The 25,416-nt window shown below is 40.0% G+C and overlaps 3 protein-coding genes across 5 annotated transcripts; 2 read left to right on the top strand and 1 right to left on the bottom strand.

Annotated features, from left to right (window-relative positions):
* Positions 1-3,334: 3,334 nt before the first annotated feature.
* Positions 3,335-10,352, top strand: LOC112289118 (ABC transporter B family member 23, mitochondrial). The gene is made up of 20 exons (XM_024534070.3): positions 3,335-3,861; positions 4,144-4,233; positions 4,638-4,754; positions 5,087-5,288; positions 5,511-5,671; positions 5,914-5,985; positions 6,306-6,371; positions 6,485-6,658; positions 6,863-6,933; positions 7,324-7,429; positions 7,647-7,720; positions 7,807-7,897; positions 8,045-8,086; positions 8,178-8,267; positions 8,409-8,477; positions 8,631-8,681; positions 9,159-9,215; positions 9,588-9,655; positions 9,814-9,844; positions 9,967-10,352. The coding sequence occupies exons 1-20, from the start codon at positions 3,574-3,576 to the stop codon at positions 10,090-10,092; spliced, it is 2,046 nt and encodes a 681-aa protein (XP_024389838.1). The 5' UTR covers positions 3,335-3,573; the 3' UTR covers positions 10,093-10,352.
* A 416-nt stretch (positions 10,353-10,768) lies between these two features.
* Positions 10,769-13,648, top strand: LOC112289119 (uncharacterized). Of its 2 annotated transcripts, none has more exons than XM_024534071.3 (3): positions 10,769-12,266; positions 12,416-12,529; positions 12,926-13,648. In XM_024534071.3, the coding sequence occupies exons 1-3, from the start codon at positions 11,171-11,173 to the stop codon at positions 13,285-13,287; spliced, it is 1,572 nt and encodes a 523-aa protein (XP_024389839.1). In that variant the 5' UTR covers positions 10,769-11,170; the 3' UTR covers positions 13,288-13,648. The 2 variants fall into 2 exon arrangements, with proteins under 2 accessions (XP_024389839.1, XP_024389840.1); XM_024534072.3 differs by having other exon boundaries at positions 11,020-12,266; positions 12,930-13,073.
* Positions 13,649-13,842: 194 nt separating this feature from the next.
* LOC112289117 (nuclear pore complex protein NUP160) lies at positions 13,843-25,240 on the bottom strand. 2 transcript variants are annotated; one of them, XM_024534067.3, is made up of 27 exons: positions 24,809-25,240; positions 23,614-23,746; positions 22,982-23,234; positions 22,620-22,683; positions 22,339-22,499; positions 22,002-22,084; positions 21,776-21,886; positions 21,408-21,502; positions 20,824-20,947; positions 20,503-20,676; positions 20,160-20,352; positions 19,376-19,956; positions 18,982-19,144; positions 18,607-18,881; positions 18,279-18,466; positions 18,025-18,101; positions 17,584-17,930; positions 17,344-17,412; positions 16,871-17,159; positions 16,537-16,668; positions 16,250-16,358; positions 15,993-16,073; positions 15,339-15,498; positions 15,085-15,192; positions 14,852-15,001; positions 14,470-14,631; positions 13,843-14,355 (listed from the first exon to the last, which is right to left on the bottom strand). In XM_024534067.3, exons 1-27 carry the CDS (start codon positions 24,973-24,975, stop codon positions 14,317-14,319), a joined length of 4,488 nt encoding a protein of 1,495 aa, XP_024389835.1. In that variant the 5' UTR covers positions 24,976-25,240; the 3' UTR covers positions 13,843-14,316. The 2 variants fall into 2 exon arrangements, with proteins under 2 accessions (XP_024389835.1, XP_024389836.1); XM_024534068.3 differs by having other exon boundaries at positions 23,006-23,234; positions 24,809-25,233.
* Between the last annotated feature and the right edge of the window lie 176 nt (positions 25,241-25,416).

Below are 25,416 nucleotides of genomic sequence, written 5' to 3'. Positions count from 1 at the left end.
ATAGATGGTTTGATAAAATATCCAGTGCAAACTATTAAGATGGCTCTTAAGAAAAATAGTCTATAGAAGGGACATCATAGAGACTAAGATTTGTAGTTACCTTAGTTGGCTAAAGAATATAAGTTTAGCAAGTATGCTTCTTTAACTTTATATATATATATATATATATATATATATATATATATATTATTTCTTGTTGTATAGATAAGAACCAATTTTGTCAACTTTTACTAAACGTGGTATTTATATGATAGTTAAAATAGTTCATCTTAATATGTGGCTAGAGGTATATAATATACAAATAAAGTTATTCCAACATAGTATACAAAAAAAATTTAATAATCTTGCTATTGTCTAACATCATGATATCTTAAAATATGCCATTATTAAAATAAAAAAGGCTATAGACTATAACTACAATAATTTGCATCAAATAATTATGTTTATTTACAAAAAATTATAATGACTACATTATATGTGACAATAGATTGAATTTTTCTAAAGGTTAAGAAAATACTTTTTAGTGGTATATTAGAGTTGGAAGGTTGTGATGGATAAATTTCAAAAAATCACTTTAGAAATTGTATTCTATATCATTTGTCAAGTATAGATGGCACAATGAATCCCAATTTGAGTGTGATTTTCATCTAACTTAAAGTATAAGTTATCTCAAGGAGGTGCTACAATGATCTTATGTAATATTTATTCAATGAATTAGTATATGTCATATTTGACATCATTTTTAGATAAAATTCATATTAATGGATAGATTTGTCAATAATCTAAGAAAAGATCTAGAGGATGTTAACAAATTGATGGAAGCTACTTTGACTAATACTACATAACTCTTTAATTAATTTGATGTTGATTGATATACACCATCATGAAAAAAGAGCTTTATTAATAGTACAAAATATTACTAAAAGAAGCATAATTAATCTTGGTTCTACTAAAAATATATTTATATTTAGAATTAAGTCTAATTTTTTTATTTAGTATTGTTTATATGTGATTGTTCGATCGATTTTTTGATTGTGACAAGTATTATGCTATAATTCAAACTAAATATGAATTAATATTATGTGGTATATTTATCAATACTACCACTTGAATTAAAGAAATATATATATCTATTATTGTGATTATATTAGTACAAATATAGTTTATATAGATTTTAGATTGCATAATGTGATATGTATATAATATATTATTGCAGAACAATTGTAAAAAACATAGTGAACTATATTAGAGTATATTGTAGGCATAGAACCACTGTAAGTATAAGACTTAGATTTTAGATCTTGAATGGAATCTTGGAGGACTTTTACTCCTTATTCAAATCCCATGGTATTTAAATACTCCAAAATCCTTAAAAAACTCATTTTTTCAAATTGAGCCTTTAAAAGAGGATTTTGAGTATTATATTTTTTTTTATTATAGCATAATATATTTTTATATTATTTATATGTGACTTGATTCATTGTATTTGTTATAGAATATTTATAATTATAAAAAAAAATTCACTCATCATTAATAAAAAAGACCTAATTAGCCATGTTTTTGTTAGAAATCTATATGTACTTAAGACTACTTCTATTTTTTTATTTTAGTAGTATTTGTATATGACTATTCTATCTACTTTTTGATTGTGACAAGTATTGAGTTACAACTCAAATCAAATATAGATTAATGTTGTGTTTATCAATACTATTTACGCATTGGAGATACATTTCTATTGTTGTGAGTATGTTAGTGCATGTGTAGTTTATATAGATTCTAGACTACACAATGTGGTAAACACATAATGTATTCATGCACAAAAGTAAATATAAGTAGATTACACAGGCCACACAAAATCCTATATATCTATATAATTGATATTAATTGTAATCTACTAAAGAAGATAAATTATAGTAAGCACATATAACTTGGTTTTTTTTTTTTGTTGAAATAATAAATCAAAAAAATTAATTAATTAATTATAATAAAAATATGCATATATATATATATATATATATATGTGTGTGTGTGTGTGTGTGTGTGTATGTATGTGTTTCAAAAGTCCTTACAAACTTTACCAAATGGCTAGTTTAATAAGCTAAAATGTCAATATAAAGCATAATTCTTATATGATATATTTAAAAATATTTCCTCTATACTCCAATCTTTTGTGCAATATATTTTAGCAATTAGTAAAAAAAATCAACATTGCAAGATTTAGCATAGAATTCCAATTACATCCTTTGTGTGGTTTTAAATCTAAGCTATTGAAAAAAAAATTATTTCTTCCACATTAATTACATTATTTTTATAGCATGTGTATATGTATTTATGTATTTACAAAAAATATATATTTATATTGATATTACACACATTTATTATAGAGGTCTCTACAATCTAATTTTTTTTACTTTTTTGATTATTTAAAAAATATTCTTAAAATATTAAATATAAAAATCAATAAAATTATTTACATGATAAATATTATTTCAAAATACATACATTTTGAATTCCTCAAATTTTAATCTAAAAATTTCAAATAAAAAACATCACCCTATCAAAACATAAAGAAAATTTGAAAAGAAAAGAAAAGAAAATGAAAATAAGAATTCAAATCAATAGAAGAAGAAAAGGTGGGTCACAGAGAAATCAATGTTAAGAGGCAAGTTTCCTATTTTAGTCATTTTTCCTTTTGTTCCTCAATAGTACCATACGTGAATGTGCTAGGGGTATTCTTGAGCAATAATTACCCTTATAATTTTACTCCCTTTTCATCGGGGTAAAAAATATGAAACTTTTGAAACACTCAGAATAAAAATCGATGTATAATCAATAGTAGAATTATTGTTTCTATCTTGTAAGCAGACATAGTTTAAGGGAACAATAGAGGAAGCGAATGAATACAGTCAGAGGTGTGAGTCCTTGGCACAAGAGATGATGTGGAGGACAGGATGGGAGGCAGAAAGGAAAGGAGGAAGGGAAAGTTCACTAGAAAAGCACATCTATGGGAAGGAAGGAGGGAAAGGATGTTTGTGGAGGGGACAACATTGGTGTACAGAGACAAATGGGGGAGAAGAAACAAAAGGGTGGGAGAGAGGGAAAGAAAGGAACAAAGGAACTAAGGAAGGAAAGGAAGCAAGCCCAGGAGGGCGAGGACGAGGACTGCCCATGTGGACCAACTGCCATGCCATGCCACGCCACGGCGACACGAATTCGGCCAGACACGTGGCAGAATCCACGCGAGGTGTTTCTCCAATTCAAGCACGGTTGATTTGACGGAGGGTGAATCACATTCCCCAGCGGGGGACGGGAGTGGCATGCTGTTGCCCGCCCACCCGTCCGCCCATCCACCCGTGCCCTCTCAAGATTGCGAGGCCGACGTGGCCCGAGGAGGCAGCCACAGGGGCCGCTCTTCCGGAAGCTCTGCTCTCGGCTCCTTTCTCCCTCTTCTCGCCCTCCCTCCCTCGGGTTCGCGAGTTTGAAGCTCGCGGTTAACCAGGCGAAGCGTAGGGGAGTGTTAAACCTGGATTGCAGGGTCGGAGTGTGGGTAGTGCTAGGGCAGCCAGGGCAACTATGGTGATGGCGCTGCTTGCTGTGAGCGGTGTGCAGGCAATTGGCGTACTCGGCAGTTCTCTTATTCCACACCGCTCGGTCACGCCAGAATTCCTCTATTCAGGATTATGTCAATTGAGCTTGTCTCAACGTAAGTACAGGTTCCACATCGCTGCATCGCACTATGGGACGAGGAAGTCTTTGCCCAGTAAGCTTATCTGCCGAGCTGCAGCTGCCACCTCCGTTGAAACCGACGCTCATGTCAGGACAGTATTGCCAGCAATTCCGTCTGAAGCCACGCTTTCTAAGGTATTGTTCGTCCTCATCGAAGGGTGTGCCTTCTATGCAGAATCCTGCATAATGTCTTAACTGCTCTTCGAACCCAGGATTTTCTCAAGCGTTCTGGATGAAAATGTCAGCCTGGATTCGTTAGCCACTATTACTGAAATAATCTAAATCAATTTGTGGCTGATTTAAACCCTTACTGCCACAGTTTCATGTGTGATAAATTGGTTTGGAGTGTTGGGAGAGTAACACTACCTAGCAAACGACATAGAACTGAATTGTCTGAATTCGAATTTTCTGGTTTAGATTATGCCATACTTGTGGCGTTTGGCTTCCAGCGATACGACATTGCGGTGGCGGCTTGGAGCTGCACTGATACTTCTTGTCGCTAGCAAGGTTGGCATCTACTTCCAACCTGTCATGTTTATTACTTGTCTCGTTCTGTAGTTGCTTGAGCTCATTGTCAGGATTAACTTTTCATGTTATGACGATTTAATGTCGCCGTAATAATGTCCCGCAATTTATGTATCTGATCTCTCGATTGATAGTCTATTTATTTTCATAGTAAGCATGACATTGCCTCTGCGAATCGGGAGGTTTTTCCACAGGCATATTTATATTCGAGATGAGCATGCTGCGTTACTTCCCTCTTCACTACAGACTCCTCGTTTGCATTACATTCTGGACCTGGATTCTTTCATTAGATGTCATTCGAACAGAATCCTTTGTATTTGTATGAGGTTTGTGTGGGGTATTCAAGTCATTGATAAGACAAGCATTGTACACCTGCATGGGAGCAGGCAGCGGGATTGGCAGGTCCGATATTGCTGAAGCAGGCAATGGATGAGCTGTCACAAGCACCTCTTCGTCGTGCGACTCCAGCTTTGGTGGCACTTGTTTGTGCTGCTCTCTCCAAAGTAAATTCATTCCTATTTTTCATTGCTCTAGAACTGCCAAGCAATCTACAGGATACAAGTCTATAACAGTGCACATTCCAATGATAATGTTGTGTTTACTCGATCACCTTGGCTTACTTTCTTTCTTTTTTTTAAGATTTGTTTAATCTGATACGCAACATACAAATGCACTTGCCTGCTCTAGCCACATATTGTCTGGTGGTCAATACTTGGATCTTTTTGAAAATAAATTGAACTTCTCATCTTCAGTAGCAAGTCGTCTTTAAATTGCAATTCCTGCTAAATGAACTGCACCAACATGATTACTAAATCAAATTTACTGATTTGGACAGGCTGTCAGTTCCTCGCTAAATGAGATACGCTACATTATTTTCGCGCCATTAGGTCAGATTACAGGGCGTCGCGTCGGGATCCAATTGCTGAATCATATTTTGCGGCTGGATATGACATTTCATTTGGAGAGGAAAACGGGGGCCTTGACACGTATTTTAGATCGCGCACAGCGCAGCGTTGTCAACATTTTTCGTGCTGTCGGTAGGACTATCTCTTGAATAGCGTCTATGACTCATGCATTATATGTTTGCTAATCATTTCACCAATCGCGGTTATGCTCTTAATGGCCGTTCTCTATTCAAGTGTTTATTGAAGTTCTTTCGAGCATGTTCTATTTTGCGTTCCCATTGCCAAAAAGGTGACAGCCGAAATTGTAAAGCATGTAGATTTTCAATCATATTGACAGGGTATAATTTCTGGCAGTCTTTACCTTCATACCAACCTTCGTCGAGCTCATTCTGGTCTGTGGGCTTTTGGCGACGAAAGTGAGTGGTATGGTGGCGGGGATAGTGGCCTTGACATTTGCTGCTTACGTAACCTGGACTGTTCATATTACCACTCGTGCTGCTGAAAGCCGCAAGGAGGTTTGCTCCTCTCATTTTCTTTGGCTGATTAGTGACATCAAATTCTTCTTAGGCAATCAAAGTGCACTACGCTTCTGCTGCGCAAGACTGCCCACGAATACTCTGGATGGATTTAGTTCATTTTTGTATTGGTTACATTTTAGGAGTAGACTTTCTTGTCATGGAGTAGTATAGTTGAAAATCACCGTTGCAGTTTGGTGGAACAACTCGCGAAAATATGCCTTTTGGATTTGTGAATGCAGGTGAACAAATTAGAAAATTTAGCTACAGGAAAGGCAGTCGATGCTTTGCTCAACTACGAAACTGTTGTACAGGTACGCAGGGTGTGTTTAGCGCAAGTGTCTTTCTGATCACATGCAACCGTGAACATTACTCAATCGTATTTTTGGATGCTTTATAACCACCCGATGTTTCGTAAATTTTTGTTCAGTGTGCATTTTGCTTTGTGCTCATCCCTGGTGGTGAATATAAAGAATCTAGTAAGAACGAGGATTGCGAGTCAATTATGAAAGCTGACATATTTAGCAGAAGGCTTCACAATTTGGTTGACAAAAATTTGATACAAGTATCTCTTTACATGGACGCAGACGCCCGATTTCCGCAACTAATGATTTCTGCTGATCATTTGTTGCAGTTCAATAATCAAAACCTGGAGGTGGATCAGTACAACAAACTCCTGCAAGGCTATCAAAATGCTTCGGTAAATATCGGTTTTTCGGATGGATTGTTTTATTTTTGTGTTTCAGGAACATCTAGATGTAGATGCACTTGTAATATTATTTACAATCACAAGTACTGATTTAGAAATTGCAGCTGGAAGCAGAGCGGTTATCGGCGGCATTGAATGCTGGACAGGCCATCATATTGTCACTTGGCATTGCTGCAGTGATGGGTTTAGCAGGTTGGAATGTCACCCGTGGCATTACTACAGTTGGAGATCTTGTACTTGCCAATGGTCTCATATTGCAACTTTCTGGTCCTCTACAGGTGCGCTAGAACTCTTTCAATGATGTGTTTATTTGTTCTTAAAGGCGATTGGGAAGTACGTTGTGGAGATTCACACCTATATAGTTACGTAGGTATTGGTAATTCATCTGGATTTTTTTAACAGACGCATTTGGAAGTATTTGGTATATCTCTGAACCGATGTTTTTTCCTTCATGTTCATGTTTTTGTGTTTTTGGGTGCTAGTTCCTGGGCTTTCTGTACAGAGATCTCAGGCAGTCTCAAGTGGACTTGGAAAGTCTCTTCAACATTCTCAGGTACCATTGATCACTTTTCTGGCTGCTTCCATGTTTCTGTAATCTTCTGCATGAAAAATTACGTGGTTTGCTGGTCTTAGTGTAAGTTTGTGATATCTGCTTGTTTGGTTTCCTGCTTTCGACGCATTAAGCATATAAGCATCATGATATATAATTCTTAAGCTCCCACCACTTTGCTGGGAAACTAGACCCCTGTTGACGTGAGTGAAACATTTAAAATTTAAAGTTGATGGGAAGAATATCATGGATTTTTGCTAGGTGAGGCAGTGTTTTAGTTTTGGTTTTGACAACCCTTTTCGAAGGAAACTAATTTACGGACACATGTGAAGACCTCGGAAAGGTTGAAATCCCTGTTCTCATTTTTTCTTTATAAATGTGGTCTTATTGCAGCACTGAATCTTTAATAAAGGACGGTACTGTAGAGTTGGAGTACAAAAGTACCGGTGCAAAAGTTAGGGCCCAGAACTTGCGGTTCAGCTACACATCTTCAAGAGAGGTGATATTTCCAACACGTTGAGAAGTAGTAACATTCATCCATTATTTGTTCATTAGTGAGCAGCAATGAGCTCTATGGCTGACTTGAGTCTGGTGACGTGTTCATACTTTATTCTGGCTGTGAACTGGGTAATTCCTGGTCATTTTATGATGTGTATATTCCTTTCTATTGTGCTATTCATGGAGTTTTCATGAAACAGACCTTAATTGGGGTGCAGGTTTTGCTGGGAGTGAACCTTAAAGCAGACCCAGGGGAGAGCATTGCACTAGTTGGTGCCTCCGGATCTGGAAAGTAAGAAGAATGATTTGATTTATCTCAAAGAAAAATTATTAATTTCTGATAAGTAGAAAACTTACTTACCTGTGCCATTTGTGCAGATCAACCATCGTAAAGCTATTATTGCGTCTTTACGATCCTGATTCTGGTTCGCTCTTTTTGGATGATCATGACTTAAAGAGTCTAACTCAGGTGAATTGGGAGTATTATTTGAGATATAATGTTCGTATTTCTAGTGAATTGCAATTGCCGACCTTAGTTGCTCGCTTTACCCGAGTAGAACCGTTGCTGACAAAACTTAAAGCTGCCACTGCTGAAATAGTTTCATTGGGTGTGAAGGATTCCTTACGAAGCGCTGTGGCGATTGTTCCTCAAGACACGGTATGTATACGTTGTATTAATTCCGTATACCTGAATTTGAATCTGTTTTACTTTGATTAGGATGTAACTGAAATTGGTTGGTGTTGTGCAGGTCTTGTTCAATGACACTATCATGCACAATATTGCTTATGGAAGACCAAATGCTACGCAGGAGCAGGTCATTCAAGCCGCAAAGCAGGCGGTGTGTAATGCGCTGATGCCATATAAACTTAAAGCATTTTTTCTTTGCACTATTAATGTCCCATACGATTGACTTTTTATTTATTTTTATTTGTCCTTCGTAGGATGTTCGTTGGGTATGATGAACTTTCTGTTGTTGCAGAGACTTCATGATGCAGTACTTCGGATGCCAGATGGATATTCAACCATGGTGGGAGAACGTGGTTTGAAGGTGTGCGTTCCTAATCCTTTTACTAATAATCTGTGTTGCGTTCCTTCTTTATTATTATTATAATTATTATTTTCTATTTTTTGTTCATTTGCCTTGAGTCTTCTGATAAACTAACTTGTGGAGTTTCCGTTGGTTTTTACTGGGTGTGGACAGCTCAGCGGCGGAGAGAAACAGCGTGTCGCTATCGCAAGGGCGTTTCTGAAGGTTCGTTTCACTTCAGTAATTGTGCTGATCTAGTTCTTAATTATATTCTGCAATCGACTGGAATGGTGGCTTAGAACGCATTGCATTATTTGTACTTAAGGTCTGCTAGGCTAGAATGTTGCATAAATTCTGAATTTTATTTTATTTTCTTATTTTTGCTCTTTGTTGGAACATATGGGAGTAAAACCCTTTGCTATTATGTTTTTGGGTATTACACGGTGACTTTACTGCCTCTTCTTCCTTAGTTTGATTGCCATGTTAGTTTCGTCTGGGCGTGTGCGTTTATCATGTAGTCCAACATCTAGGGAGTTCAATTATCTCGAGATTTGTTTCAGTACAACGCAGTTCTGCAGCTGGATCGGTTCTGGGCGTATTTCTTTTCTTGTCGTAGATATGGAATCAATTCAACATATGCATCGTATGTGTAGAACCTCTTTTTGCTTATTTTCACAACCAATTTCAAAATAACTGTTTCAGGCTCCTAGGTTATTGATATGTGACGAAGCAACCAGTGCGCTGGACTCTGGAACTGAGGTATGGTTAACATTTTCCTACTTCTGAGATCCATCCTTAATGATAGATTCCCCGCATTTGTGGTATACGTGGCTCTCGAATATACATGAATTTTCTGTTGTCATATAGTTGTGTACGAATACAACTACCGGTTATTACGAAGATTTTATTTTCTGGTCGTTTAAGGGAACTCCACAAGGCTTTGTGAAAAAACACTTGTTTTTAAGAATTCGTAGCTCTATTGCCTTGTGAACTCTCAGTAACTGCATGAATTATCGGTGGTGGATGATCTCCTGTGTGTGCGACGAGTTGGTAAGCTGCGATCTTCATTAATTGTACCCTATGAACTTCTTTTGAGTACCTGACATATTTATGAGTTTTTGTGTTGTGCAGGCGGCTATTTTGAAGTCATTGAAAGAGTTGGCTGCAGGCCGGACGTGTGTTTTTGTTGCCCATAGGCTGTAAGTAATGCTATCAGAAATGCAAAATGTCTTGTAGACGCCTTCACCGAACCTGTTGAAATTTCCCTTTGTAACTAGCGGGTTTTATTCATAAGTTACTTTTTGTCAATGAACAGTTCAGAACTTATCGTTTTGTGTTATGTGTTTGGCATGAGCAGGTCAACAATCATGCACTGTGATCGCATTCTGGTATGGATCAAGCATATCTCGTTTCCTTAACCATCAGTTTAGGTACATGCATGAATTCTATTTTGCAATTATTTTGGATTTATAAGAAATTTTCATGAAATCAATATCATGAATACATGCAGGTCATGGATGCTGGTGTGGTTGTAGAAGAGGGAACTCATCAAGAACTGTTAGCGAAGAGAGGAAGGTATGCTCACATGTGGACTCTTCAAGAGTCCGAGGAAACAACTAAAATGATTAAGATTTAATCAACGGTCCATTAATTCATCTACTAGTTGCCCATGCTCATCGGCTTCTTTTGGAGATACAATTATTGCAGAGCATTTTTCGATTAGATGTTGGGTAGGACAATCACTGACTAGTACTTGAGAATCCTTTCGCTCGTTAAGATTCGAAGCGGTGGATTTATGACGTAATGTAGAACGTTCCGCAATGTCATGTCAAGCAGGTACTTCTGTAACATACCTACTGTTTGCCACAGTTTCAATACAATTATACACTTTCTTAATTACTGTTATACATGTTCATATGATCAAGGGTTTCAATGACAGTTTTAGAGCGCTGGTACTCTGGTCACAGCATTTACACACTATCCATATTTGTGTTAAGCAAACATTTATGTGCTTCTAACGCTCGATTTCATGAGAGTCGGCCGCGCTCTTGGAAGTTTATGACTCTTGGTCTATAGGGGTCATCAGCGACCTTCAGTTAAGTAATAAACTGCTGGTCTTCCTATTTTCGCATGCTAATATGTTGAGGGTGTTCGGCTGGACTATTGCGCGGCGCCAGAATGTGTTCGTCCATTACTCTTGCCTACTCCGAAATATTTATGCGATCAACTTGGTTGTTGGGTAGTCGCAAGTTAGCTCTTTGGATGACCATGCTCCCTGTCAGCATCTAAGCATTACATCATATTATGCGCATGATCCCTGGCGAATCTACCTGGTTTAGATCTCGACAGGCGCAGGCTTGTCATACCTCACCATGGTGTGGTTCATGTTGAGTCCATCACTACAAGAATCCCTGGCATTTCACTCAATACCAGCTATTTGTGCAGGCATAGAAGCTGTCTTCCAGAACGAATGCCGTACAATCCCCCTGCGCGAAGATTTTGCACGAGGATTCCTTTGTAGCGTGGTTGCTGGATTTCTCTCATCTTGCATCGATATACGATAACGGCAAAATCAGAATCGCCGTGGTTTCACATCGTTTTGGGGCCTCTTCATGTCTTGGATATTGAGTTATTTTTCCGCGATGGTTCTTATGGATCCTAGGTATTAAGTTAGTATCTGTGAGAACAGAACGAGGAGATAATATTATATAGCCATGGGAAGGAAAACAAGATGCACTTATTACGATTTCTCAGACTTTCCGCACAGGCACGCTCAAATTCGAGGTCCCTGGAATCAACCACCGCTAAAACAATTTCAGACTCCTGCGGATTTCTATCATGGACAACAGGGGTCGGACGTTACGATGTTCTGTCACCTTCCGCCGCCATCGCATGCCCAAGATCCCAAGATTATGAGTCTTCCTGACCCTTACTTCGGCAAGGAGGGAAACGATGTGACGGAATGGATAAGGTACATGGATGTTGCCAGACCCGCCAGCCGAGATCACTACTTTGGAAAGCCAAGCTCGGATGTAACACAATGGTTGAACGTTGCTGTTCCTGCTGGACCGAGTGATGAACCGGGTGAGTTCTGGGGGCGCACCAAGTCTTATGTCACAGATCCTTCCTGCTCACCGAATATGACACCCCCTGGCAGACCCATTGACGGAGTGGGCACCATGGACGCGATGACATGGCCTGCAACATCTAAGATTGATCAGGTTCCGCTTGGACAATCCGTGAGTAAATTCCAATCCATGCTAAATGCACTGGCACGCTCCCAACGGAAGCCCTCCCAAATAAAACCTAGGCCGAATGCTACGGGTGGTGCAAGAAAGAGAAATTCGCCTGGTTATCCTGTTGGCAAATCAGGTAAGGAATTCCCCCCTCCAGGATGGTCAGTGGTGGCTCCCAACTTCGATCCCACATACTGGGGCAAGTGCAAGTCTTATATCACAGACTACGCTGTCTCGCCTACGCTCACTCCACCTGGAAGACCTCTTCTTGGAGACCAAGCGAGAGAGGCGATGACCTACTTGCCTGTGACAGAGAAACCAGAGAAGATTCCACTCGGAAGATCCGTGAAGCGAATAGGGTCTCCTCGGCCGCATTCTCCCACAATTCAGTCCCCACATTTGAACGACGATCTCGGAAGTCCGACAAGGAAGCTCAGAGCCAGACTCCATTTGACCCCACATCCAAGTCCTCCTCCTGGTTCTCAATCGCCTCGCCGATCTCTGTCGGTTCCACAAATCTCTGTCGGTTCCACAAGTCCCCTTCCTGGTTCTCAATCGGCACCGCTGCAGTCAGGTTAGGAACTCTTTTCGAAGCTCGGTCACCATGTTGCGTGGTGATTTGCAAATCCTTGTTTCTGTTTATGTTTTTTATTCACAACAATGCTGTAAAATTATGTTTTGTTCCAAAAACCTAACTATTTCCTTGTCAATGCTGGCCTTCAGCAAGCTTTCCAGGAGCCAAGTCAGTGCAAGCATCACCATCTCCAGTGGCCTCAAGTTCTGGTGGGTCAGCTAAGAAAGGAAGTGAAGGAAATCTGAGAGACCAGCAAAAAACTGGTAATGTCACTTGGTGTTTCTTTGTAGTTCATATCTTTTGAGGTGGAAATAAAGTACAGTAATGAAATAATGGTAATTGCCAACTTTTATGGTGCATTGAATAATTTTCAAAGGACCTCACAATCCAAATAAGTAATATCATTATATTAGATAGAAATGCAGTATATATATCATGTATTTTGTAGTCTTTCAATCGAACAAATAATCGTGAAAAATAATTTCAAAAGATTGATGTCTGTTAAATTGATGTGTATGTTTGTCTATGTGTGTGTTTAAAAATATATATATATATATATATATAGATAAGTAGAGAGAGAGAGAGAGATCTGTATGTGTGCCAAATTTTCCAAATTTAATATTACTTCTTAACGTAAGACATGAATCTTTGCATTTTAGATAGAGGACTTGTGAGCTCCTGCTGTGTTAAAAAGAAGCCTCGTGGATCACCCAAACGACCAACTATACCATTAATCAAGTGCATGCAAAATAGATCTTCACTCGCCAAAACGAAGTTGGATGATAATGCACTTGTCCGTACCGTTGCTAAATCATATGAAGACCCACATCATGATGTTCCTTGGTTTGGGAAATTAAAGAATTTTGTAACTGATCCAGCTATTTCTCCTAATCTTACGCCACGAGGACAAATATCTCGTAGAAGTGCTGCAGAAAGAGCAGCAAGTTATGCTAAACAGATCAAAGTCCCTCTTATTCAACCTTATTTACAACCACCTAAACTTCAGGAACGTGGTAGCTGATTCGAAATAGTATTCTTGTTTTCATTCTAACATTGGACCACCCACATTTTGGAAATAATCTTTCAATTTTGAAAATGTGAACATTTACACAATATTTGAACACAGTTTTACGATAAGGTAATCAAATGAAAAGATGGTTTCATAAAAAATTCACAAATATAGATTAGCTCTTGTTTTCCACGAAAAACTCTAAAATGTTGAGTGAAGATGAGTCTTGTCCTAAGTTCTAGCTTTTGAGCTCACATTCTGGTTATATTTTAAAAAACGGTCAGTTTCATGTAATTGTATGAACGTCATATAATTCATTCTAACCCTAATGATGCCTGTCACGCTAATTGACGTACTTTTTAGGCTTCATATCTATGTGTGAAAGTATATATTTCAAGTTTTCAAACACTGTCAATTAGTCTAGGTATAAATATTAAAAAAGCTCCTTTTTCCCCCTAAACTCTTCATGTAAAAATTTGCTAGCCCAATTGAATCCGCTTCATGACACTCATAATACTTGTACGGATAGCACGAGGCAAACTATGACGATAGTAAATACGATGAGTAGACGTTTCAGAATGTGTGTGGATATACATCCATCAGCCAAGCTTAATGATGAAAATTTCAGGTGTTGTAGATGTCAAACGCTACTTCTAAATTAGTTGAACTACTCGTCTCTAAATAAACAGTCGCCACCAGCGCTGGCCGCTTTGCTCTGTAATTCCGTCAGCGTTCACATGTTCTCATGCAAATTTGCTAAATGAGAATACGCTAACAGGAAAGACACGCCTTGCACGCATGTCATGGATTATCTCACACCAAGTCTATAGAGAACTATCAGAACTATCAAAACACCTCCCTAATCTGCTATGCTACAAAACGTGCATCCCATGAGTAATGCTCGAATGTTCCGACTGTGTCCTTGTACAAAGGCAGGGGATAAGCAAGGCACAAAGTACATGACATGAAATCACCGTACAGAAAGTGCCAAGTATATCAACAGTTACATCTCCGTTTAACAGCTTCCAGAGGCACTGTGTTTCATATAGAAGCCTTGACGTCATCAGAGTCCGCCTTTAACTGCAATAAAAAAGCAGTGCATTAACACCATTAGAACTGTTCAAAACCACATTTGAGAAGAAAATAGAAATGTGGAAATTCCAAATACCAAGTTAAGAGTCGCTTGGGCATTACCAGTTTGAAGTGATTTTGTAAGGCAAATTTCAAGGAATCTTGCAGCTTATCACGCACTGCCATGTCAGAAGACTTTGATAGACAATTCTGTAATCTGTCCAATACGGTATAAGGGAACCACACCGCACACATGCGCTTCCGCTTTATCACATCTGCGGGTTTCTGCAACCAAGAATGGAGCTAAGCTTTAACGCACTAGTGCTTAATTGACTCGCATCAACGATTCAAAGAGCAGCCACTACTGACCACGAATGAACTCCGATCTGTAAAAAAAGGAACCAAAACTTGCAAAGTGAAAATGATCAACTTTGTAGAAAAGACTTGTCTTCAAGTATACAGTTCAATATTTAATATGAAAATGGCTGAATTCAATGGCACTTACCAAGCTACTCCATGCTCTAATATACTCTAGAACAAGAGCCGTCGCCTCAGCAAGGCGATCAAAGTCCAGATATATGCGTAATAATGCAGCAGGATCAGCACCAGCTTCCTTCCCACCTGCCATGCCTGAAGCACCAGCTTCCTTCCCGCCCTGTATAGTTGGTCTATGTCAGAAACTAGATACAAGACATGCATATTCAGAACAGGAAGTTACATGTTCAATGGTAAACTTGCCTTGAATATGTTAACAAGCCACAGAGGTAGTTCCATGTGCTTATCAACGTTGAGAATAGACTCAGCAACTATCACAGGTAGGCGTGGATGGAAACTTCGATATTTCTCCTGCACAAAATGTAAGAATGAACCAGACTAGAATGAGTTATGATTTACAATTGCTAAACTGGCAGGGTGTAACCAATGAAAGTTATAAATGTAGTGCCGGACTGCAATCTTATTCGTGGAGGAACTAAAAAAACAACGCGACTTACCAAATACTGCTGAAGTGATAGCCAGGCAGTCCGTGCAGTTCCAGCTGATGGCAACTCGTCCTCCCTCTCATCTTCTCCGTTCTTGTCATGGTTTTCCTCTATGTCTGCTAGCTGTGAGCCAGACGTGAGTAGCAACCTAGACACAGGTTCTCCTTTCAACCTACAGTATTTGCATAAATGTAGGGTTAAATAATTTCCACATGTTCTTGAAATGTACACAGGTGGAATTCACAGTTTAAAAGCCTTCACAAACCCCTTGCATACGATATATTAGATCTTGGTGAAGAACATGTTTCTGCAGAGATCTGGCCTTAGTTAACCTGACAGCTTGACAATTGACCTGGATAACAGAACTAATCAATCAAGCGAATTGCATCCAAAGGAAGAAGAAAAAAAAAAAAAAAAGGGGCAAGCAAGAAGAAGAGCTTCGTAGGGACGGGCCAATATCTTTCCAAGTACAGCCTTGGATAAATTATGATATCGTACCAGTACACACATGTAAAATAACAGTCCATTCGTCAGCAGAAACCCTAAAAAGGCTGCGAAAAGACGTGGAGAAGGAAAGCAAGCTTCAAAGTTGTCTCAATTAGCAATACATTTAAAAGATGTGAGCAAGTGCAAAGAAAGTCGGGCAAGGAGCCCAGGTTCACTCACAGTAAAGAACCAGGAGCAACCTCTTGAATTTGAAGTAAGCAGCAGTTCCTCGCCATGACATCCATGATTTTCTCCAGTTCCCTGTATTGCATGAGTCAGCTTTCAGAAGACTCAAGCTACCGTGTGTCACTTACATTAAAAATTAAGTAGTTAAATAAATAAATAATAGCACACTACTACAATAGAGAAATTCTACAATTGAAAAAATCACCAAAATTCTACAAAAATGAGCTGACGACCAGTATTCATTTACAAACCTTTTCAATAAAGAATCTTTCCAAAACAGAAAGAGGATCGAAAAGGCTGTCTCATATAGCCGGCACTGAATAAGTGACCACACAACCTCCTCCGGTGTTGCACCCCCACCTGCTCAAGTTTGTGAACAGATCAGAATAAACTTCTCTAAAGTCCACAAATTTGTTGTGACGTAATAAATCCTACAGATTTTATGTACCTTCAAAACTTCCTAACGAAAAAACAAGTCAATTAGGGGTCACAAAACAACCTATCGAACAATCTTCATTGAAAGTTGATTTGTACTCACCAATAACCAAATGCTTAACTTCAGAATGAGCGAGCTGCAGCCTGGCTTTTGTGAGGGCGTACTCCTTCTCGAGGTCCTCAAGGTCAACAGCTCGGCATGCTTTCTTATCACGTTTCTCAGAGGAACCTGGAACTGATGATCGACAAAGACAAAATGGATTACCAATATAAATAACAATAACACCAGAATCACAACAAGCGAATAAAAGAAACATCCTTGTTCGAAACTTGGCTAAATCACTCACACTACTGCTGATCTTCAAGCAAATTCTGAACCCAGATCCTGAACCCAGCAATTTTCTCAAATATCTAAAAGCCACTGAAAGAGAACTAACCTGCATGTGTTGCTGTTAGGCGCTGTCGCTTCGAAGGGGCTGGTAATTCGCCAGGTCGAGGAACAAGTTCAAACCAAGCATTTATGGGATCCACCAACTGCAATGCATTAATAGCTGCTAAGATGCCATGCACTTCTTCCTGTAAGTTGGGTGTACGGGACTCTTCTCTGACTCGCACAGCATAACGATACATGCATGCAGCTGCTCTGCGCCAGTTGTGTCGTTGCATGTGGAGACTGTAAAGCAATTTGTAAGGACTCGGCTTTGCACTTATATCTGAATTTTCAGCCTGCAACAAATAAAACAACACAACCTGTTCTAATTAACAGGAGAGATGACGCAACCCTTATGAAACTATTATGATTCTGACAATAGTAATTCGTCAATGACTGACTAAACTGTAGCCTACATAATTTCTAAGTCGTTAAAACAAAATATTATATCATGCAAGAAGGCAAAGGTTGAGGTACCACCTTCCAAAGGAGCTCCTGAACCACTTTCTCTAAAAGTCCAACGTACGGCACTTCCTGGGCACAGAGAACCTGCACAAGGGACAACTTCGTCAAATGAAATAAGTACCGTCAAGAACATTAGCCGCTGAAAGTATATATTAGGACAGACTAACACTAAAGAAGAGTACGATTGGAGAAGTTAAAGCTGGAAAAGCTGTATGGTATAGACGAGCATGATGAAGGCAGACATAACTGATGTACCTGAGTGGCTTTACGTTCACATAACACAACAATGAATCGCCGAAGGCAAATATACTTGCTCTCCTCATCAGGATTGGAAATGATAGCACAGTAGGCATCACTATAAAGATCTAAGTCTAGTGAAAATTTAAAAATATTGGCCCAAAGACGCCCCCTAATAGCTACTACTAAAGTGTCGGAAAAAGGGTTCTCGACATTGTCAAAGGATTCTTTTCCGACAGCCTCATCAACCTGTTCCAGTGCGGCATGGGCAAACTGGCAGGCACCTTCACTTAAATTATACTGCTCAAATATTTGCATCACCCACTCATAGTAGTGCAGTCTCCATGCAGCTGCTGCCCCTATTCCTATCACATGATTAAAAAGAGTAAGTCAGGAGTGCGAAATGCTTCAGGTAGCCAGAGCATACAACGAAGAGAAATTCAGGGTAGTAATTAGTACCTGGCAGGTTCTGCTGATAGCCAGTTCCCAAAACAAACTGAAGATCTTCATTTGCCTCTCCCAAACCCGATGCGGCTCTGCTTGAATAGACAGACACATAAAGTTCATTCCCAACTCAACTTGGAAAAAATCGATAATGAACCCTGAGAAAAGAAACAACTATGAACCACGACGATAAGAAACCACTCGAGGCAAGCGGAATCAAAGTGCTTCTTGTCTAAGGACGAAGGGGTGATTTGGCATAAGAATTTCACCTGAAGAAGTAGCGAATAGCCTCCGCAACCCGGATTTCTTTACCATTGTTCTTCAGTTCAGTACGAGCTTGTGCGAGTAGACAAAATCCCAGTAGGTGCAAGCGTGCACTCCAGAGCCCATCGGCTGTTTTAGTCCCCTCTGCAAGCTTTTGCTGGGAAGAAAACTGCTCTATTGTGGTCAGAAACCTCTGAACATTTCACACATTCACACACGATTTATGTTAGTGCAAGTAGTACTGTCTGTCTTACCATGTAAGTACTTTTACGATTGAAGAGCTACATTGTATAAACAGAATTACTAATTCAAAAAAATGAAAGCGCATGATACCTCAAGGCTGCTGTATTGCCCATGCTGAAGTAATATATTTGAAAGTGATATGGCACGTCCAGGAAATCCTTGTGAAGATTTGCCATTTTCTCCCAACAAAAGCCATTTCACAAATTGCCATGAGTGAGAAAGAAGCATATCCTGATCTGGTAGGGCTCCCTCAGGCAGGCTTAAGCTTGATTTGTCTGACTCCAAAAATGTAGATACAAGCATTTCACCTAGTGTAGATTCTCCAGAAACCATGAACCCACTTCCAATCCTGCTACTCGTACCATCTGAGCACAACCAACATGAGATCAGAATTTTGGAATTTAAAACGACATCTTGTACAGGAAGAAATCAACGAACTTGAGATGAGATGCACACTGTACTTACCAAGTCGTAAGGATGACAGCTGGGAACTAAAATCTTCGGCCGGTGGTACTTCTGCAAACGTGACAGTCAACCAATGAACTAACAAACGCATAGTCATTATCTCCTGAATCCTTGGGATCGTATGAGACTTCATGAAAGAAATCTGATTTGAAGTGAGTCCAACCTGAACATTTGATTGCAAAATTACAAAGTTAAACAAAGGATTATAACCAGCATTGCAGGAACTTTATCTTGAAATTTGACAAGTCGTGGCTTATAAGTTGGCAGAATACAACCCTCCCAGTTACTCACTTGCAACGACCTAAATCAAAATTCACCAGTCCAATTCTCTAAAGAAGCTTGAGTAGTTCAAGTCACCACATCGAAGAATTAAAAGTAAAGCGTTTTGACAGACCTGAATACCAACTTTGACAGAGTAAACCAGCAGCAGTAAAAGGTCACGAGCAGCCTTGAATTGGGCCCAAGCTATTTGAGAAGTAGACTGTGACAGCAATCTCTTAATTAAACCACTGTCCATTCCTTTAGTGCTGCCTGTGGAGGTTAGCATAGGCTGTGACTGGAGCGCAAGCAAGTCAACGTACTTGGAAATAATTTGAAAAAGCTTGTCCCAACCCCCTGCCTTACTCTGCAGGGTTTGCAAAGCATGCGCTATATGCAGTGCGAATGCCCGCTGCCTCCGGTGTTGATCTTGCTCCTTGGAACGGATTTCATCAACCCCCATGTGTCCAATTTCATCAGCCACGAGGCTGGAATTAAAACCCAAATCCAAAATTCGAGCAAGAGATGGCAGAATTCCTGGAACTGATTGATCCACTGGCCGCAAAAAAGACTCGTAAAGTAGGCCCATTGCTACTCGACCCAAGTGATCGACGATAAGTTTAGCACAGCTACTAAGCTCTAATAAAATGATTTGTTCGTGTTTGTTGAAATTCTTCCATTCATCCGGTAATGTTGCACGGTTACTGATATGGCCTCCTACAATTTCCATGAAATAAATGTTTCAATTAAAACGAATAGTTCTCTCATGCGATTCAAGTAGATTACGAAGGAGAATGAAAAGTAATATTAGAGTAAAATTTGCAAAGCAATCAGGTCCAAAAGGACTAAGCACTATCATTTACAACCAAACACAGCATAATAAATAAATAAATAAATAAATAAATAAATAAATAACTAACCAGGAGAAAATTGCTCCACATCCGTCAGAGCCCTAACAAGTGCAACTGAAGATCGGCGTATCAAACCAACGCTATTAGTGTTAGCGTCCAACAAAATAGAATACGGCTTGTTAAAATGTGTCCATGCCCTCACATAATCACCACTGAAGCGCATCCATCCGTAAAGAATCTGTGCTTGGCTATCGCCACAACTCTGGCAAGTGATGCCACGTTAGACTAAATTTATTTCCAATATTGTGGAACGTATCATCAAGTGCTGCTATCACTGCTTACATACAAAATGTAAATGTAACAGAACTGCAACACTACAACATCAAAAGTCATGCCATAACAGACTTCATACCTCTGATTCAATCGCTGAAAAAATATGACTTCGCAAAGCATCCAGAGACACTGATGCAAGGTCAGAATCACTAATTGGACGACCATGCTGTTCCAAGGCCTCCTGAAGGGCCTTTGGTTGTCGTACTCCTGGCTGAAATACCCTTCGAAGGAAGACATCTGAAAGTTTCAGCTTCTGTAAATCCACACAATGTCAGCGGCTAAATCGGTAATAGTTGTATTTCATGGACACAAAAAGCATACCAGGATAAGCTTTGAATAGAAATTCTCCAATGAGCCACTCAATATCACTACAGCAGTCGGATAAGTCATCTGGTCGTACCGAAGAAACGCCTAGTGTTGGATGAATGGTGTAAAGAAAATCACTCCATTCGTCGCCTGGAACTTGCATCAACTGTTCCGCCACACTCTTCTCCAGCATATGAACCACTTCCAAACTCCCTTCCCTGAAAACAAATCAAAGCACAGGATTGTCCATATAGCTGAAAAAAGCCAATCAGACGAACAACTTAATATTATGGAGCACTGACATTAGAATGTGAAAACGTTTTTCCTGCTCAAGTTCTGATCGTAGTTGAACTCCTTAGTTGACATTATGACTCTCGATAATTGCCACCTCCAAATCTAAGATTGAATTACTTCCTCGTGATGCCACAGGCATATAAATAAAGAAAGGAACATAGTTGTTTATGATACGTCAATGCTGAAGAAGTTGTAGGCAAGCTGCGTTTCGCAGCTTTAAGGTTGTAAACAAGGTTTTGCACAACTGATTCAGGACCACAATGAACTAATGAATGGCGTCCCCACTTCTACTCGAGTAAGTCTAGAGAAGTTTACAGTAGAAAAAGCTATTGGTATTCATGAACTCCATAACTAGGGGTTTTAGTACAGGAATGCGAGGATTACTTGCTGAAGTCAGAAAATAGAAGCTCGTGGCTCTTTTTAGTTGACTGCAGAGTCCATACACCAGCCTCCAGCAATTTAAGGTCTATAACCTTTCCCTGCATCACAAAAGAGATGTCCAAAACTTTATGCATTCAAATAAAGTGCTTACATACCGGCATTTTATCTGCAAGGTAGACAGCCTTATGCTTTCCTTAAAAAAAACCGATTAACTGTGTGCTTAGGTAACAAGCAATAACAAACAACATGCACGACAATCACAGTCACGGTTCATGGTAAAGTACTTGATTTTCCAGGAGTGACGATAACCTAGACCCATATTTTCACCGCTTCATGAGAACTGCTACTGAGAAGCTTGTGAGAATACTCACCTCAGGGAGAGAGATCATATGTTGAACTGTGATAAAACCCTGCCGAAGGACCGCTCCCTCTCCAGGACCCACTGCCACCGAACAAACAAATACAGTCTCCCGGCTGGTATCCTTGGAACACAACAGACTATTACATGTCAGCTAACTCATATTTTCACTATTTACAGATGTTAAAAGACTTTACATTGAACATGAGCCATGCATGGTGGTTGAGTTTCCGACTTACCGAGGAATTACATAGCAACGCAATTTGGAAAGCCATTGATAAGGTAAGTGTCTCCTTCACCCACATCAGCTTTGGTTCAAAATCTGCTGACAAAAGTCATTCACCAGTTCAAGACATACAGCTAAAATTCATATCGAGCATCGCAAGACAAAGTACGACACACCGTCGTAGATAAAGTAGTGTCGAGCCAAAAAAAATTAAATTGGTTGTAATGACCTGCAAACACCAGTATCACTGACGCCGGATCCGAAAAAACCCACGATGGAAACCTAAAAGCAAGGAACTTCCGTTCGTTGCAGCTGGAGACTCAATACAAACAGTGAAGGGATAGACCTGCCTTCAAGTTCCCGTTCCGTAGAAAGTGGATGATTCAACACACGATAGCGATGAAGCAGATCCCAGAGTCTTAACGTCCCATCCTCGTGTAGAGCAAACAAAAAAAATGAACCATTCACCAGTCGAGCAACTAAGCTCCTTACCGATCCCGCACTTTTACCCCTGCTTGCATGTAAGATAGATCTAATCAGATACAAGCTAATAACTCAGTTCAGAAATGAGCATGAGGAACGGTTGCAGAGGGCTGGGCTCATGTGATGATGAGAATGGCAAGCATATCACCTCGACACAAAACCCCACAATCCCCTGATTCCATGATCAGCATCCTTCAACTCGAAAGGAGATTCTGTCACACAATAAACGACCAGCTTAGTGGGAGAAAAGGTAAGCGACTTATCGAACGATGGAAAAATCTTTCCAACCCAATCACCTCAGAGAATAAAAAGAAGCAAGTTCACACCACCAGTGCCAAAGCGGACTGATTCTAAGACGAACTAGATGCTTAAGGGAACATCATACGACCAATTAGGTCAAAGTTTGAATCTAATCTAGACATAAATAAAAATAGCACTTGAAAAGACTTGACATTGAACATGTCGAGTGAAACACTCTAACACTAGTGCAAGCATGCGCTAGCAACTCACCAGCTCCAGAAGTAGAAGGAGAACCTGTTCCAAAAGGTACGCAAATGATGGAGCCAGTTTGACCACCAAGGCAGAAAACGTTGGGAGTAACGGCAAATGCAGTGACTTCATGCATTCGCTGTATGTCAACGGACGCATCATGCTGCTGGTTACCACACAGCATCCAGCCGGCTGCTGCCCCAGTGACGTGCACTCGATAGATAACGCCACCAACAGTCAAAACCCACACAACGTACTGGGCTTTCCCTGGGATCTGCAACCACAAAAAAAAAATCTCGAGTTCATTTCTAAATCTAACCAACTAATCTTTCCGCGTTACTTCCAGCACTCGCAAAACGAAAAACAAGACAAAATCCGGAAATAAATTAGTTTAAGACCTTATCACTATTCCATTCCTGATAAGAGACAGATGAATCTTTCAGACCATGGCAGGATCGACTGAGAAGTGTAATAACCTCGACCATTCAAATTAGATCGTACGTCTTCAACGTAACCATCTCACGCGGGCCTGTGTGGGGAAACCTTAAATCTGGAACCTCTAACCATCAAGGCGGGGAATGATGGTGAGGAACAACTCCGAGTAAAACTCATTCAGTTAAATACGTATAAGCAATAAGGTGAGAAAATCATACTTGAGATGGGACGACACAAGCAAACGTGGTGAGATCCTCTTCAAACAGAAGGTGAAGTCCCCTCCTATGAAGATCTTGGTGGCTTGAAATTTCAATGATTTCCAACACTTTGGATGACTCTGCATGAATGCGCCTGCAAAGATTGAAAAAATATGCGCATGAGACCAGCTGCATGTAATGTAGAACTCGTCCAGCTTGAATTCTCGCCAGAACTCAGCACGGACTGAATGACAACAAAATACTGCTTGCAAGTCCCCCTACTGGCTTTTGCTCATTATTCTTTTGAAAGAGACCGGAGTCATTGAAAGTCACCAGTCTAGCTAGGTGTCAAAACTAAATTCAAGGGCAGCAAAGTTAGAATAAGGAGATATCACTAAATCAAACTAAGTCACAAGCCTGTAAAGGGCCTTCAACACCCATATCTACACTTCCAGCCAAGTCCCCGCTACCAATATACAGTACCAGTGTCCTCGATGTTGGAGGAGTCGTTGATAGAGAGTCTTCACTCAGTTTAGACCTTGTTGTCGGGATTAATTACGTATGACCTTAGAGGCTTAAAATGCGGAATATCGCCGGTAGAGGCACTAATATTCGTTAATATGCTTCATCAAAAAATAATAATAATAATAATGATAATAATCCATGCAAGGTTTCCCTGAATGCGGTACAAACAGTAAAAGCATAGTAGACACCAACTAGCACTCCTACAGCTAAGTTTAAAGGACCTCGAGCAACCCATTTTCTCAGAATGTTTTATTCGATTGTGCTACGGGCAAGGAGGAGAAAGAGATAACAGAGGACCTCCTAATCTTCTACTGTGTAAACTAAGCATTTTCCTAACTCAGGGTTTAGAGGAAATCCAAACGTTCAACTTCTGCATACATGCAGAACTAGATGTATGTTTGAAGTGCTTGTAGCGCTTTGGAGATAATAGTGTCACTCATAATAGAAGTTTGTATGACTCCGCAATCGATACTAATCACCAGATCAACATTACAACCGCTCGTAAATTGCTCGACTTCCAGCTCCTTAATAAAATCTTCATTAATTCTAGTAACCATCTCCCGCACATCCAAACACATTGCAGTTGCAAAACCTGCTTTTTCTACTTTGAGGCAAAAATTTACTCCGGGCATTACGCCAAATGTCTCACCAAACAAGTACAATGCAACACTTCAAGTCCAAGATTACGCACCATACAACAGTGGCGGCGCGGGGAGCGGAGGGGGAAGACGAAAGCGTGGCTCCACCCCCGACATCGATAGCGCGGGGGCAACAAGGCGTTAAAGAAGAAGGCGCACCGGCCGGTACTCGAACCACGGTCCACCGCACAGCACTATTTTCCAGGAGCGGCAACTCCATTGCATACGCAACTACAGAATCCTTCTTCAATCAACCGAGCCTCGGATCAATCGAGAACAATAACAACCCCTTTCAATCCAGAGGAAACCTGTCCCAAATGCCCGAAGCCCCTACGCCAAACACCTGCACCACAAATACAGCTACAACATGCTTCAATCCTTCATGTCAGTCCGCGTCTTCCTCGTCCGGATTGAACCACGATGATCCTCGACAACTTCATGACCATGCCTGGACGCCCGCTAACTTCATTTTTGTTTGAAGTTTTGTTTGGATTTCCAGTTCGCGGGCGCGATCGTTGTTGTCTTCGTCTTCGTTGCACAAATTAGGGTTTGCCTGCTCAGCAAAATTGTTTACGGATGATAATCGTTCGTCTGCCCTTCCGTCCGTTAGGTTGCTCGTTCCTCCCTCCCTCCGTGTTTTCGAATTTGAAGGATTGATTCC

The sequence above is a fragment of the Physcomitrium patens genome, chromosome 11 (genome assembly GCF_059467195.1).
Source record: "Physcomitrium patens ecotype Gransden chromosome 11, ASM5946719v1, whole genome shotgun sequence".
In the NCBI taxonomy this organism is placed as follows: Eukaryota; Viridiplantae; Streptophyta; class Bryopsida; order Funariales; family Funariaceae; genus Physcomitrium; species Physcomitrium patens.
This window is presented reverse-complemented; position numbering and strand designations above follow the sequence as displayed.